The 13231-nt window shown below is 41.7% G+C and overlaps 1 protein-coding gene across 2 annotated transcripts; it reads left to right on the forward strand.

Annotated features, from left to right (window-relative positions):
* Positions 1 to 1886: 1886 nt before the first annotated feature.
* uba6 (ubiquitin like modifier activating enzyme 6) lies at positions 1887 to 13025 on the forward strand. 2 transcript variants are annotated; one of them, XM_085777313.1, is made up of 32 exons: positions 1887 to 1927; positions 2464 to 2557; positions 2758 to 2852; positions 2956 to 2984; positions 3086 to 3180; positions 3313 to 3424; positions 3889 to 3969; positions 4112 to 4234; positions 4495 to 4618; positions 4927 to 5030; positions 5154 to 5216; positions 5668 to 5744; positions 5896 to 5962; positions 6081 to 6224; positions 6422 to 6568; positions 6660 to 6740; positions 6872 to 6949; positions 7042 to 7223; positions 8142 to 8247; positions 8371 to 8460; positions 8582 to 8662; positions 8769 to 8897; positions 9014 to 9065; positions 9189 to 9252; positions 9346 to 9415; positions 9673 to 9744; positions 9832 to 9955; positions 10058 to 10251; positions 10454 to 10581; positions 10694 to 10781; positions 10902 to 10996; positions 11133 to 13025. In XM_085777313.1, the coding sequence occupies exons 2-32, from the start codon at positions 2517 to 2519 to the stop codon at positions 11272 to 11274; spliced, it is 3078 nt and encodes a 1025-aa protein (XP_085633439.1). In that variant the 5' UTR covers positions 1887 to 1927; positions 2464 to 2516; the 3' UTR covers positions 11275 to 13025. The 2 variants fall into 2 exon arrangements, with proteins under 2 accessions (XP_085633439.1, XP_085633448.1); XM_085777322.1 differs by having other exon boundaries at positions 2484 to 2557.
* The last annotated feature ends 206 nt before the right edge of the window (positions 13026 to 13231 follow it).

The raw sequence follows: 13231 nt of genomic DNA on the forward strand, positions 1-13231 counted from the left end.
GCTTGTGCATGAGTTTGGCTATAGTTTAGGGGAGGGGAGGTTCCTGTCTGTGGTTTTGAACCAATATGATTCGTGGGAGGGTGTCTCCAAAGTCTGAAGTTGAGAGGCTCTGTCCCAGAAAACTAAAACACAACAAAATCACTCAACCAAATCAGTGGCCAGATTTATTTTATTTTATGTCACACACACAATTATCATGCCACATGCACACATATACTACACAGAAATCATACTAATTATGCATTACAGACAGCAGTAGACTTGTGTTTTTGTTACATCATCACCCAGGATGGTTGTCAGTGGGATGTAAATGTTTCACTTGGCTGTTGACCTTTGTTTCATTAAACAGTGGAGGTCCTAAACATGGTTTTTGTCTCCAGCTGGGACTGGTTCAGCAGTCTGCCTTCCCAACTGGATATAATGGAGTCTATACAGTGTTATGCTTTTTATGTCCCTAAATGATCCTATAGTAGCCTACATTGTCACCATCCAGATTTACATCTGAACAACAAATACTCTAAAATAGGAACACATTATACAAAAACAGAAGAAAATAACAAAGGGAAAAGATACCAAAACAGAGAATTTACTTTTTGTTTTACCAATCCAGAATCCTACAAACAAACAAAAAAAGGTCATGCCTAAAACACAGAGGCACTTTTGTAGTTCAAGGTTTAATACTTAAAGGGATAGTTCAACATTTTGGCAAATTGGCCCATTGCCATAATCGCTATAGTCATAGCAGTAGGTTCGTTACCTTTAATTGTAGGTGTAAGCTATTTTCAGTACGGCGGAGCGCAGCAGCTGGCTGCTCAGAGCTACGCTATGGAGGCTAAGGGAATTTCTTGGTTTCCCTCATTAAACTCATCAAATTCAACATCCCAAAACTCCACAGCGCTTTTGTAGACAAGTTGTGACCTGCACAACCACCACGCTATGAGATAATGACGGAACGATACGAAACGGAGCCGTTTTCGAGGTAAATTCATACAAAACCGCTGATGCGCGTTGCGTTCAGGGACAGTTTTTCAGCAAGCAGTCTCCGTATTTACCCTGTATTTACCTCGAAAACGGCTCCGTTTCGTATCGTTCCGTCATTATCTCATAGCGTGGTGGTTGTGCAGGTCACAACTTGTCTACAAAAGCGCTGTGGAGTTTTGGGATGTTGAATTTGATGAGTTTAATGAGGGAAACCAAGAAATTCCCTTAGCCTCCATAGCGTAGCTCTGAGCAGCCAGCTGCTGCGCTCCGCCGTACTGAAAATAGCTTACACCGACAATTAAAGGTAACGAACCTACTGCTATGACTATAGCGATTATGGCAATGGGCCAATTTGCCAAAATGTTGAACTATCCCTTTAAGGAAACTTACTATAGGCTACATCTTTCAAACATGTTTAATTAAATCACTGTTTGAATTGGCAAAACTTGTAATGTTTGGGAGTAGGGTCAAATCAAGAAACTGGGAGCAGCCCTAAATGTCTTCTTTGAACCTCTTGAAAAGAACACAAACTGCAAGTGGGGGGCAACGGTTTGTGATGCTGTTGAACTGTGTTTTATTATAGCTACAGATGGATGTGTCTGTTGATTAGCTCCATGAGACATTTCACTGCATACTCTGTGACTTGTGTAGGCTATGTGACAAATAAAGTAATCTTGTAATCTTGAATTGGGGGAAATAAAGTAAAGAAAATTGTCTAATTGAAAGGTCTTCGCTTTTTTCCATATCTGTGTGATATAGGAACACCTTCAACAATAACAAAAAAAAAAAGTGAAATAAAAATAATCCCAAACGCAGTCTTGCTGTGTAGGGTATTGTGAATCTATTGGATGGCCTCGGTCACATGACTGTGGTAACCCGGAAGCACTCCAAGTTTTTAACCAGTCACAGCCATTCATTCGCTGTAGCTCTTCGCGCATACTGACAGGTAGCTGCGTATGGTTATTTGGCTATTTATAACAAAATGAATAATACTTTTTTTCTCACATCGCTTATCACAATGATAATACATCTAACTGATGTCTAAATTTCGGAGTTATTTGTAGCCTAACGCGCGTGTCACCACCACTTTTGACGAGTTTATGACAAATGTCCTCGCCACCGGCACCAGGCACTCAGTAGTAGCTAACTAGCTGTAGCGGCTAAGCTTTCCTCAGCAGGTTCATGAAACAACCAGCGTTACTGTGGGCGCTAACAGCTGCAATCTTTGACTGTAATAAGACGTCGCTGCGTTAGTTCAAGGTTGTCTCCGGCTTGTAGCGTTGCTGACTGAGAGTTGTCAGGCCAACAACATCGCTACCGGCAACTACAGTTAGCCCCGGCATTTACATTCAGTTAGCCACTTGGCTAACCTGTAAGAGGGCGTTGTTTTTTTGTTTTTTTAGATCATCACCGCAAAGACCCTAAAAGTTTATAACCCTCTGTAATCACTGTCGGGTTTTTTTTGTTTTGTTTGTCTAATAGATATAGTCGTTATTTCTCAGACAGTTGGATCCCCCCCCTCTTCCCCTCCCAGCATGGCTGCAGACTCGATGGAGATTGATGACTCTCTTTACAGGCAAGTCTACCTGTTCTCTCTCTCTCTCTCTCTCTCTGAAGTGCTTCCTTATGAACTCACCTTGAAACTACAGGCCACTTTACACGACAGTCGAGTGATCAGTGACCACACGCTGTGCTCCTCACTTTCCTCCCTGATCCGTCTCAAAGCAAAGCAGCACACCCCCTCAACCTGCTTTCCCCCCCTTTCTGTCGTTTCAGCCGCCAGCGATATGTGCTGGGAGACAGTGCTATGCACCAGATGGCCCAGTCATCAGTCTTTCTCAGTGGGATGGGAGGACTTGGAATAGAGATAGGTAAGCCATGCAGCACTGTGAGATGTTTTCCTCCATAGCATTTATATGATCTACACTGTCGACTGTGATTTGAGACTAAGCAACTCGACCTCTGGTTTCACAGCAAAGAATATCGTCCTGGCTGGTATAAAGGTACACACTCTCACACTAAGGCAATATATATTGTTTTAATCAGGACTGTGTTCCCAGATGCCTTGGCTACAGTTTTTCAGTCTCTGTATGTGTGTGTACAGGTAGTTACCCTTCATGACACCCAGCTATGTAAGACCTGGGATCTGGGCTCCAACTTCTTTATCCGCAAAGAGGATGTGTTGAGCCAGAGAAAGAGGTAATGTACACCACAAAGCTGCACTATTCCTCTAAACCGCGATTGTAACTTGCCTCATAAGATATCACAAGGACACTCTTCAAATACAGGTAAAATCCTCTGTCTTTATTTCTCTGTCTCATCTGTCCTCAGGGTGGAGGCTGTGTGTCCTCGGGTAGCTGAGTTGAACCCCTACGTTCATGTTGACATGTCGTCAGTTGCTTTGGATGACAACACTGATCTCAGTTTTCTCAGCAAGTATCAGGTGAGATGCTGCTCATCAGAATGTCGACTGTGACCAACCTGTGGCTCATGGGAAATTTTAAACTAGTTGTTGTTAGTCGTTCTTTGTTTTTTCTTTCAGCCCCTCTAGGGACGTAGAAACTTATTTAGTATGCATGTAAGAAAACATCCAGCCCCTCAAGACTTTTAATGTGACTGTAAAGTTTGTTGTCAGTTATTTTATAAGAAACCGAGTGGGGCCATCAGCTTGAATTCAGAGACATTTCAAATGTTGACAAAGTTTCACGATATTAATTAAATGTTTTCATGCATTATGAAACTGGGCGGATGCTACTTAAAGGTCATTTTCCCATTTACTTGTTAATTAATGGAATATAAGAAGTGCCTGTGATTTAATTTTCTTCACCTCGGTTTAATTCACACCTGCATTGCTTTCTAGTCTGGACTGCTGCAGTTAACATTCCCTCTCTGTCTGCTCTCTCTCAGTGTGTGATTTTGACTGAAGCCAGGTTGAGTCTACAGAAGAGAGTAAATGAGTTCTGCCACTCACAACAACCACCCATCAAGGTAAGATTACTGTTCCTATGATGGTAATGTATTAAAGAGCACAGGTCAAATCAAGTTTTGAGTACACAGAACACATAAACAGTCGAATATTAACCATGTCTTTTACCAGTGTATTAACCAAATTGTGTTTTGTCTTTGCCAGTTCATTGGCTGTGAAGCTAATGGCATTTGTGTGCGAGTGTTCTGTGATTTTGGAGAAGAGTTTGAGGTGTCCGATCCCACAGGAGAGGAGCCCAAGGAGATTTTCATCCAAACTATCACTCAGGTAGTCTTCTGTCCTCCTAAACCTGTGCCCCAACAATTAACAACTTCACTTCCTTAATGTGTAACTGATTTTCTCTTGATTATGGTCAGATTGAGAGAATGTCTGTCTTACTAACTTCTACTTCTTCTAAGAGTGAGGTGGATTTACAAGATGTTTTATTATCACAAAATTACATGTTTTTTCTCCTCTACAAGGACTACAAGGACTGTGTGTCCACTCTAAACATTTGTTGAGTCCTCCTTTGACTTTTGCTCCTCCAGGACAGCCCAGGGGTGGTAACCTGCATGGACAACCAACCCCACGGCCTGCAGACAGGCCAGAGTGTTGTCTTCAGAGAGGTCAATGGCATGGTGGAACTCAACGGCGCAGCACGACAGGTCTCAGGTACTTGATCTGGGCTGCAGTTGGTTTCTGTGCATTTTAAGTCTTTTTATAGATCCTTTGCTAGTTTATAATAGCATTTGTATACCTAACACATCAGAGATATTAATAGCATTTATAAGATGGCCATGGTTTATTTTGAATTGAATAAAATTTACTGGGTCATTTATTTTTGTTGTTTTGAATTATTCCAAGAGTACATTTGATGTTTTCTGTATGAAACTGCATAATAGTGTAGTAATCCAATCCAACACATGTTCTTTTTCTTTTGTGTGTGTGTGTGTATTCTGTTTGAATCTGTGTGGTGTTAGTCCTCTCCCCTCACAGTTTTGCAATAGGAGATACATCCCAGCTACAACCACATACGCATGGAGGTTTCTTTGTCCTGATGAAAACCCCCAAGACATACAAATTTGTAAGTTAACCAGTTGCCATGCCAACCACAAAACTAAAACCAGACATACATTTCTTAATAAACAAATTCTTTGTGTGTGTGTGTGTCTGTCCGTTTGTTTGCCGGTGTGTTAATGTATTTCAGGAGACAATAGAGAAACAGTTGTGTGATCCTCAGGTCCTGACCCCAGACTTCAGTAAACCAGACGTAAGTGTTAAAAGCTTTTCTTGTTTACTAAATCATAAAATACTGACTGGTGCGACTAAGGCACACCACCAAAAAGCATAAACTATGCAGTATAACCGGTTCCATAACAGGTTAATTTTGGATTGAGCCAACACTACTTGCTGGTCAGCTCACAGGAAGAGTGGAGCCTTCATACCCTGTGGGTCACAACATGCCCAAAACACTAACATCACATTGTATCAAATAGAAAAAGAAACACATATGTGTTTATTCTGCTTATGCCCAAAGCTTTGTGCTAACTATTTTATCCAGGGTGGGGTTAGTTTCAGTGAAACCAGCTTAAGATGACAAAGACCACTAAGTCTTTCTGTGTTGACTTTGGTGTGTGGTGCAAACTTCAGCTCGAAATGTCGTCGTCATTTCTGGTAAAGCAGCTGTTTCTTCACAATCCTATCTTAAATCTACCCATCAGGCTCCACTACAGATCCATGCAGCCATGTTGGCACTGGACACCTTCCAGGAGCAGCACAGCAGACTTCCCAACATTGGGTAAATACAGCATTTTTCTGCCTCTCACTGTGGAGCTCCAGTCTTCTACCACACATATCGTATCATCGTTTCCTGGTTGTGGTTCCGAGTGTATGAAGTTGCTCAAACGTGACATTCAGAGTTGTGAGCAGTTTTACTTTGATGCCATCAGGTGTTTACAGGATGCTGAGGTTTTACTGACGCTGACTGAGGAAGTGAATGCTACTCTAAAGAATAAAGTGAGTCTTTGTTTTTTTGTTTTTTTTATTACATATACTTTTCTTTTTCTTGGATCATCAGAGGTTTGTGCACATCCTTAAAAACACCTCTTTCCTTTTCCTTCCTCTTTCCTCCCAGGCTCCAGTAAATGCTGAGTTGGTGCGTTGTCTGTCAAGGACGGCGATGGGGACTCTCCCTCCATTGGTAGCAGCTGTAGGAGGCTTAGCTAGTCAGGAAGCTCTTAAAGCCATCACAGGGAAGTTTGCACCACTACAGCAATGGGTATGTTATTGAATTTGAACTTTAGATCTCCCTTTCAGAATGAAAAACTATGCTTATTGATGTTTCAATATTAAGCCTACCCCGTTTCCAATGCAACACAGCAATGGAAGTCTCTGACTTCAATCGTTTTTTACAAATTTTTACAAAATAATTCCCATAGCTATTAACTTCATCTCACCTTTTTGTCTTGTTGTTAGTTTTACCTTGATGCCATTGAAGTGGTCAGGCCCCTTCAGTCACTTTCTGCAGAGGAGTTTTTCCCCAGGGCTGATCGGTATGATGGATTACGAGCCTGCATCGGTGAATCAATGTGTCTTGAACTGCACAAGCTCAGGGTGTTCATGGTAAGGTCTCTTCAGCATTTGAATGTTTTCTTTTTTCACTGAATTATTTTAAGATTCATGTCTCAGTAAACCACAATGTCCTCTTTTCCAGGTCGGCTGTGGTGCCATAGGCTGTGAGATGCTTAAAAACTTTGCTCTGCTAGGGGTCGGATTGGCCAAGAGCTCAGGAGAGGTGGCCATTCCTTCCCTCCTTGTTTTTCCTCTCCTCTTTCTTCATGCATTTCTTCATTTATTTCATTAAATTTAATTTCTCAATAATGCTAATTTACTATAACTCATGACTCTACATTCGTCTATCCTCAGGTGTGCATCTCAGACCCAGATCTTATAGAAAAGTCAAACCTCAACAGGCAGTTTCTTTTCAGACCACATCATATACAGGTGAGTACGCATCCTCTTCCAATTCTGTACAGTACACTCAATATTAAATTACTAGAAACACACAATTAACATTTTCTTTGTTTCTGTCACAGAAACCGAAGAGCACCACAGCAGCAGAGGCCACTCACGATATCAATCCAGATTTGCAAGTGGATGCTCATCTGAACAAGGTGTGTCCGGCTACTGAGAACATCTATAGTGACTCCTTCTACTCCCGTTTGAACCTAGTGGTCACTGCGCTGGACAATGTGGAGGCCCGGAGATATGTAGACAGGTCAGTAGGAATATTAAAGGTTGGGTCTGGAGTTTTGTGCCCAAAAATAAACATTAGACTTATACTAATGACATCCGTCTTAATCATCACCTATGGGCTTCTAGTCCTGTGTGGTGGGAGCTGTGTCTGCAGCGCCCCCTCCCCCTGCCTGTATTTTGGTCTTTTGCTCTGTTTTGTTGTGCACGTGGACGTTACTGGGTGGAGAGCAAAAGTCGGTGTTTTCTCTCCAGCCAATGACAGAGCTCAGGTGAAGCTACGTGCAGCAGAGTAGGAGGCTCAGGGCAGCTAGCCGTACTAGCTGTCCCTGATGCTGCTGAGTGCTAGCACGTCTCTCTCTCTCTGCAGCAGCAGTCAGGACCGCAAAGAAAAAGAAATACAGTCTGAGTGAAGCGCCGGAGCCGCGGACCGATTCCCGACCGTCACCGACAACTAAAGCTTCGACTGGTAACAAGTATTAGGGCTGTTGTAGTGAGCTAGCTCGATGCTAACTTCGGCTAGCAGTAGCGGTTAGCATCCGCCGCTAACACCGTCTTCCCAGCTCACCACATGTAACAACATAACACGGAGGCTCCCGTTGTTGGTGACAGTCGGTTTTCGGCCCACGGCTCCAGCGCTTCTCTTGGACTGTATTTCCTTTTACTTTGCGGTCCTGACAACTGCTGCTGTCAGGGGCAGGAGGCTACACAGCTCCTCCCGAGAGGAGGGGCGCAGTTGTAATGTTTTGTTTACAAACTGCAACGAACAATACTCCAGACTCTACCTTTAAAGTGGTATAATCAATAATACAATTCAAATCATTTCCTGTGGGCAGAGTTTTTGATTAGACAAAGTATGTCTATGATATAAATGTGTCAGGAAATGTCGACTAATTTGGCCATGTGCTGATATTGTGTTCTTCATGTATTTGATTATTCTCAGTCGCTGTGTATCCAATCAGAGACCTCTTCTCGACTCTGGCACCATGGGCACTAAAGGACACACAGAAATCATTGTGCCAAATCTGACCGAGTCCTACAATAGCCATGTAAGTGTGTGCGAGACCATGTTTTTGTTCTTTGCTCTAGTTGATTCTTGCATCATTACTGTCCAAGGACTTCATAGGCACAGACGTCAATCTAAGTACAGCGGTTCTCCATTAACTTTCCAGAGAGACCCCCCGGAGGAGGAAATCCCATTCTGCACTCTCAAGTCTTTCCCTTCAGTCATAGAGCACACCATCCAGTGGGCCAGAGACAAGGTCTGCCAGAAGTCTGAGAGAATTTCCCTTTCATTTAGCAAGTGCTGATTATTCTTACTTTAGAAAGTATCAGACAGTGTCCTAATTTTGACTTTCTTTTGTGTGTTTTCGCTTTATGTAGTTTGAGAATGCGTTTGTCCACAAGCCCTCCGTGTTTAACTCTTTCTGGCAGACCCACTCCTCGGCTGAAGTGGTGCTTCAGGTAAGACTTTTTTTTTTTGCCTCACTTGCTTTTAATAAACAGCAGTAGCAATGTAAACCACATTTGAAAAACACGGCTTTGAAAGAGCCTTTGCTTGTGTTTTTAGAGGATGCAGGCAGGGGAAAGTCTGGAGGGCGCATTTCAGGTTATCAAGCTGCTAAGCAGACGTCCCAGGCAGTGGGAACAATGCGTCACTGCTGCTCGTCTGAAATTTGAAAAGTATTTCAAGAGAAAGGTAATTGCTCTCAACCTGAAAATACACGTTTATAACAAAGATACTTTATGTATATATGTGCAATAATATGCCTATGTTCTCATAGCATTGTTGACTGATATTCTTTTTATATTCAGGGCCTACAACTGTTGCACTCTTTCCCCCTGGACACAAGGTTAAAAGATGGAAGTAAGTTTGTATTTAACACATAAGTACCTCTAAAATTACCTGCTTATTTCACAGCAATTAAAATGCATATATTTCTGTAAAATTTACGATGCACAGCATAAACATTTTTTTAATCATTCATAGGTTTGTTTTGGCAGTCTCCAAAAAGACCTCCAGCACCTATTGATTTTGACTTGAAAGACTCTTTGTGAGTGCTACATTCATTATATCGCAGTTCAAGCTGATCTGGTATTGTATGTGTCACACCTAAACTTGCCAAACCCCCCTCTATTTTCATCAGGCACTTCACCTTCATTGTCAGCACTGCCCGGCTTTTCGCTGGGATTTATAACGTCACTTACTCAGAAAAGGTAGGTTATGACAACAACTGTTGTCATCTTCTTTTATTTTTGCTTTTCTATTATGTCTGTTTTATTTTATTTTTGTTGTTTTTGTTTTTTGCACATTTATTGCCTGCCACATCTCAGTTTTTATTTAACAAAAAATGAAGAAATACAATAAGAAAATTGATCAAAAAAAAGAAAAGGTAGGTCCTGCAAATTAATACCTATATTTTTTCAAGTACACACACTTCCTCATTTACTAGCTGAACCTTTCCATTGATCAGGATCTCTCTGAGGAGGCGGTGACAAGGATTCTCTCAGATGTGAAGATCCCCGAGTACAGGCCCACTGAGAAAGTAAGTCTGTCTATTGGTGTACTCGCAGATCTGAGTGTCTAGAGGAAAAAATACAGATTTTTTTTTGTGGATTTGATCCTGTTCCAGTGTATAGAGACGGATGAGACGGCAAAGAAGCCCGATCAGATGAAGATGCCGCAAAGCAGTGAAGAGGAGAGGGAGGCCATCACACAGCTCGAGCAGGCCATTGTTACAGATTGTGTCACACCAGGTACACAAATAAGGAAAAAAATACTCAACATTATGTACAGATACATGATTGTAAAATGATTATTCACTACTGTGGGTCTGTACTTTCACATACTTGCAACAGAGAGCTTACAGATGAGTCCAATGCAGTTTGAAAAGGACGACGACAGCAACGGCCACATGGACTTTGTAACGTCAGCATCTGCTCTCAGAGCAAGGATGTATTCCATTGAGCCAGCTGACAGACTCAAGACCAAACGCATCGCTGGCAAGATTATCCCTGCTATCGCCACGGCAACAGCTGCCGTGGCTGGACTGGTGAGAACAGACACTAACTGGACTCCCCTCACTGCTGCTGATGTTTTGCAAATACACTGTAAACTTTCCATGATTTAAATTTTGATAGTGATAATGGGGGAAATGGGAATTTCATTTCAACATTGTAATCAGAATTAGTACTTGATAATTCCATAATGAGTATTTGCTCAGACTTTTTGTGTTATTACTTTGATACACTCAGGTTGCCGTTGAGTTGATCAAGGTGGTTGGAGGCTATGGGTTTGAATCTTTTAAAAACTGCTTCTTCAACTTGGCCCTCCCTGCCATGGTGCTCACTGAGCCTGCTCCAGTTAAAAGGGCACTCATTAGGTAAGGGCATATATACACACTGTGGGAGACAGTCTGTCTCTCACACTATTTAAAGCTAAGAAGAACCTTGAACCACCACAGTTTACTGACTTGTATTTTATATTTTAACCAGGGACAACATCTACTTCACCATCTGGGACTGCTGGACTATTTATGGCCATGAGGACTTCACTCTGTCTGACTTGATGAATGCAGTGCGGGTGAGAAAAAATAATATTGTGCCCGTGTCGGTGTTTTACCAGATGCATTTACCACATTTTCTCTAAGGTTTTTGACAGCATCTTTATCACATAACATGTTGTTGGTGATTTCTATGTCAGGAAAAGTATGGAATTGAACCCACTATGGTTGTCCATGGTGTGAAGATGCTCTACGTGCCTGTCATGCCTGGACATTCAAAGAGACTTAAATTAACGTGAGTGCCTTACCTTTAAACGTGATTTTTTTTTTTTCCTGTCCATATTTTTGAGCTTTGTTGGACGGGATCTCAAATCGATTTCTGTTTCTGAACCAACTCTCACTTGTGCACTTAACTCCCTCTCTCTCTGTAGGATGCAGAAGCTGATCAAGCCATCAGTGGACCGCCGCTACGTCGACCTCACCGTGTCATTTGCTCCGGAGGCAGATGGGGACGAGGACCTCCCTGGTCCCCCCGTCAGGTACTTCTTCACCCGCGATGGAGAGACACCCTGACAACATTCTCGATCTCGTCCTCAAACCTCTTGTGTCCTTACTTCCCTTTCATGTAAATTACTGTACCCCAATGACCTGGGCCAGGGCCATGAGCTTTACCTCAGGATGTTACCTGACATGGGCAAAGCTCTTGGCCCCAGCACAGGCCCCTCCTCCCCCCCCGTACATCATGGAGCAAGAAAAAGCCAGTCCTGGTTCCAGTTTCTCTTGCCTCCGATCTAGCCAGTGGAACACGAGGCTGCTTGAGTAGCACTTAACTATACCTGTGTACATATATTTTCTCTGTTCTGTTTTCTACTCTGGTGAAACGCACAGCTCCACCTGTGTCGATGCCTTAATCGATTAACTTTTTTTTGTTTTGTTTGTGGCAGTGAGTCTGACTAAAAACAATGTTTACAGAAACCTGCATAATCCTGACATACAGCCCCATTAGTCTGATGTCTGTTTAAAATCTGCCAGGACTGTTGGTGCAGTTGAAGTGGATTTGTAGTCTGTAGGCGTCACATCTTCCTCTTTTGAAAATATTGCCAACCACAGAATTTGCCAGTTTTTGGTCATCTCCCTTCATAGTAACAGGTTAAGCCAATATTTGTTGTAAAATTTAAAGGTGCAACAGGTCAATGGACAATGGCGAAACCACCAAAGATACAGATTATCATAATATCTGCAGATGATTGTTCTGTTTTTATCATCACTTTGACTGCCTCATGAAATCATTTATATCACGGGGAATTAGTTTTACCCAAACATTAAAGGACGTCACACACCACTGCGTCTCAATGTGCTTCATCACGGGGTTGATATGAACTTTTGGATAATTCACTGTCCTTCTGACCAGCAACACTTCAATAAAGCAGCAATTTATCACATTACTTCCCAGTCATTGGACGTAAATCAAATGTCGCAGCTGATGTGTGGTGCAGCTTACAATATGGGTAAAACCACCTGCTAGTTGTAGCTGATAGTCTTACCTATGTCATTTAATATTTAGGTATTGACTGCACTTACATCAGTTAAATAAACTGTATGTTCTTCATTAGATTAAGCAGTGGTGTGAGTTCAATGACTATTCCTCACACAGACCTGAAACATCTGTTCCATCTAAAAAATTACACTCTTAACACACTTTTTTTTCATTTTTAAAGGAAAAATCTTGCTGTTCATGATTTTTTTCTTTAACTTGTTTATGGATGTGTGTCCATGATGTGTATTTATTTACTTGTTTCTCATTTGTCACTTTTTTTTGTGTCAAACTGAGCCTGTGTTGAGCTCTGTGGAGTCATGGTGCACTGGTTGTTAATCAATACTGAACTAAAGTCATCCTTAAGTGATTATCCAGAGGATCTTCTATTTAGCTCCACTTAAAAGTTGTAAAAGGGTCGTCATTGGCATGTATTGGCACCAATGTCAACATTGAAAGGAATCAATTAAATCCAACTTTACATTATTAAGATCCACATGAACAGAGCCCACCAACAGGTTATCATCTGTTTTCACAACAATGAAGACTAAACTCACACAAACTGATTCTTCCACCACATTAATTTCTCTGGCCATTACCAGAGGTGGTGAATTTCGCTCCACACAGAAAATGTCTATCATATTGACGACACTTCTTGTGCAGTGAATGTCATCAGTGTAAAACAAAACAGTGTTAATGAGTGACAATGATAATGATGTATGTTCTTGTGACAGACAACTCAACCAATGGTCCAATAAAATGTGAGACTTCAGGATGTCCTCAAGACCAATGCTGCTCTAAGTGTTTGTTTTCACTACATCACAGTAGAGCTGAAATAATTACAGTAGTTGAACAACAGAAAAATAACCAGAAACTAGTCTGATTAACTGTTTCAGTTGGGTTTTTTTAAGGAAAAATTGGGGGAAAAAAATATTTCCAGTTCCACCCTCTTGATAAAATAATCAACACAATAACTGATGATTTAAGTGATTGTAA

This window comes from Trachurus japonicus, chromosome 1, assembly GCF_045865225.1.
Source record: "Trachurus japonicus isolate A0001 chromosome 1, Traja_1.0".
NCBI classification, from domain to species: Eukaryota; Metazoa; Chordata; class Actinopteri; order Carangiformes; family Carangidae; genus Trachurus; species Trachurus japonicus.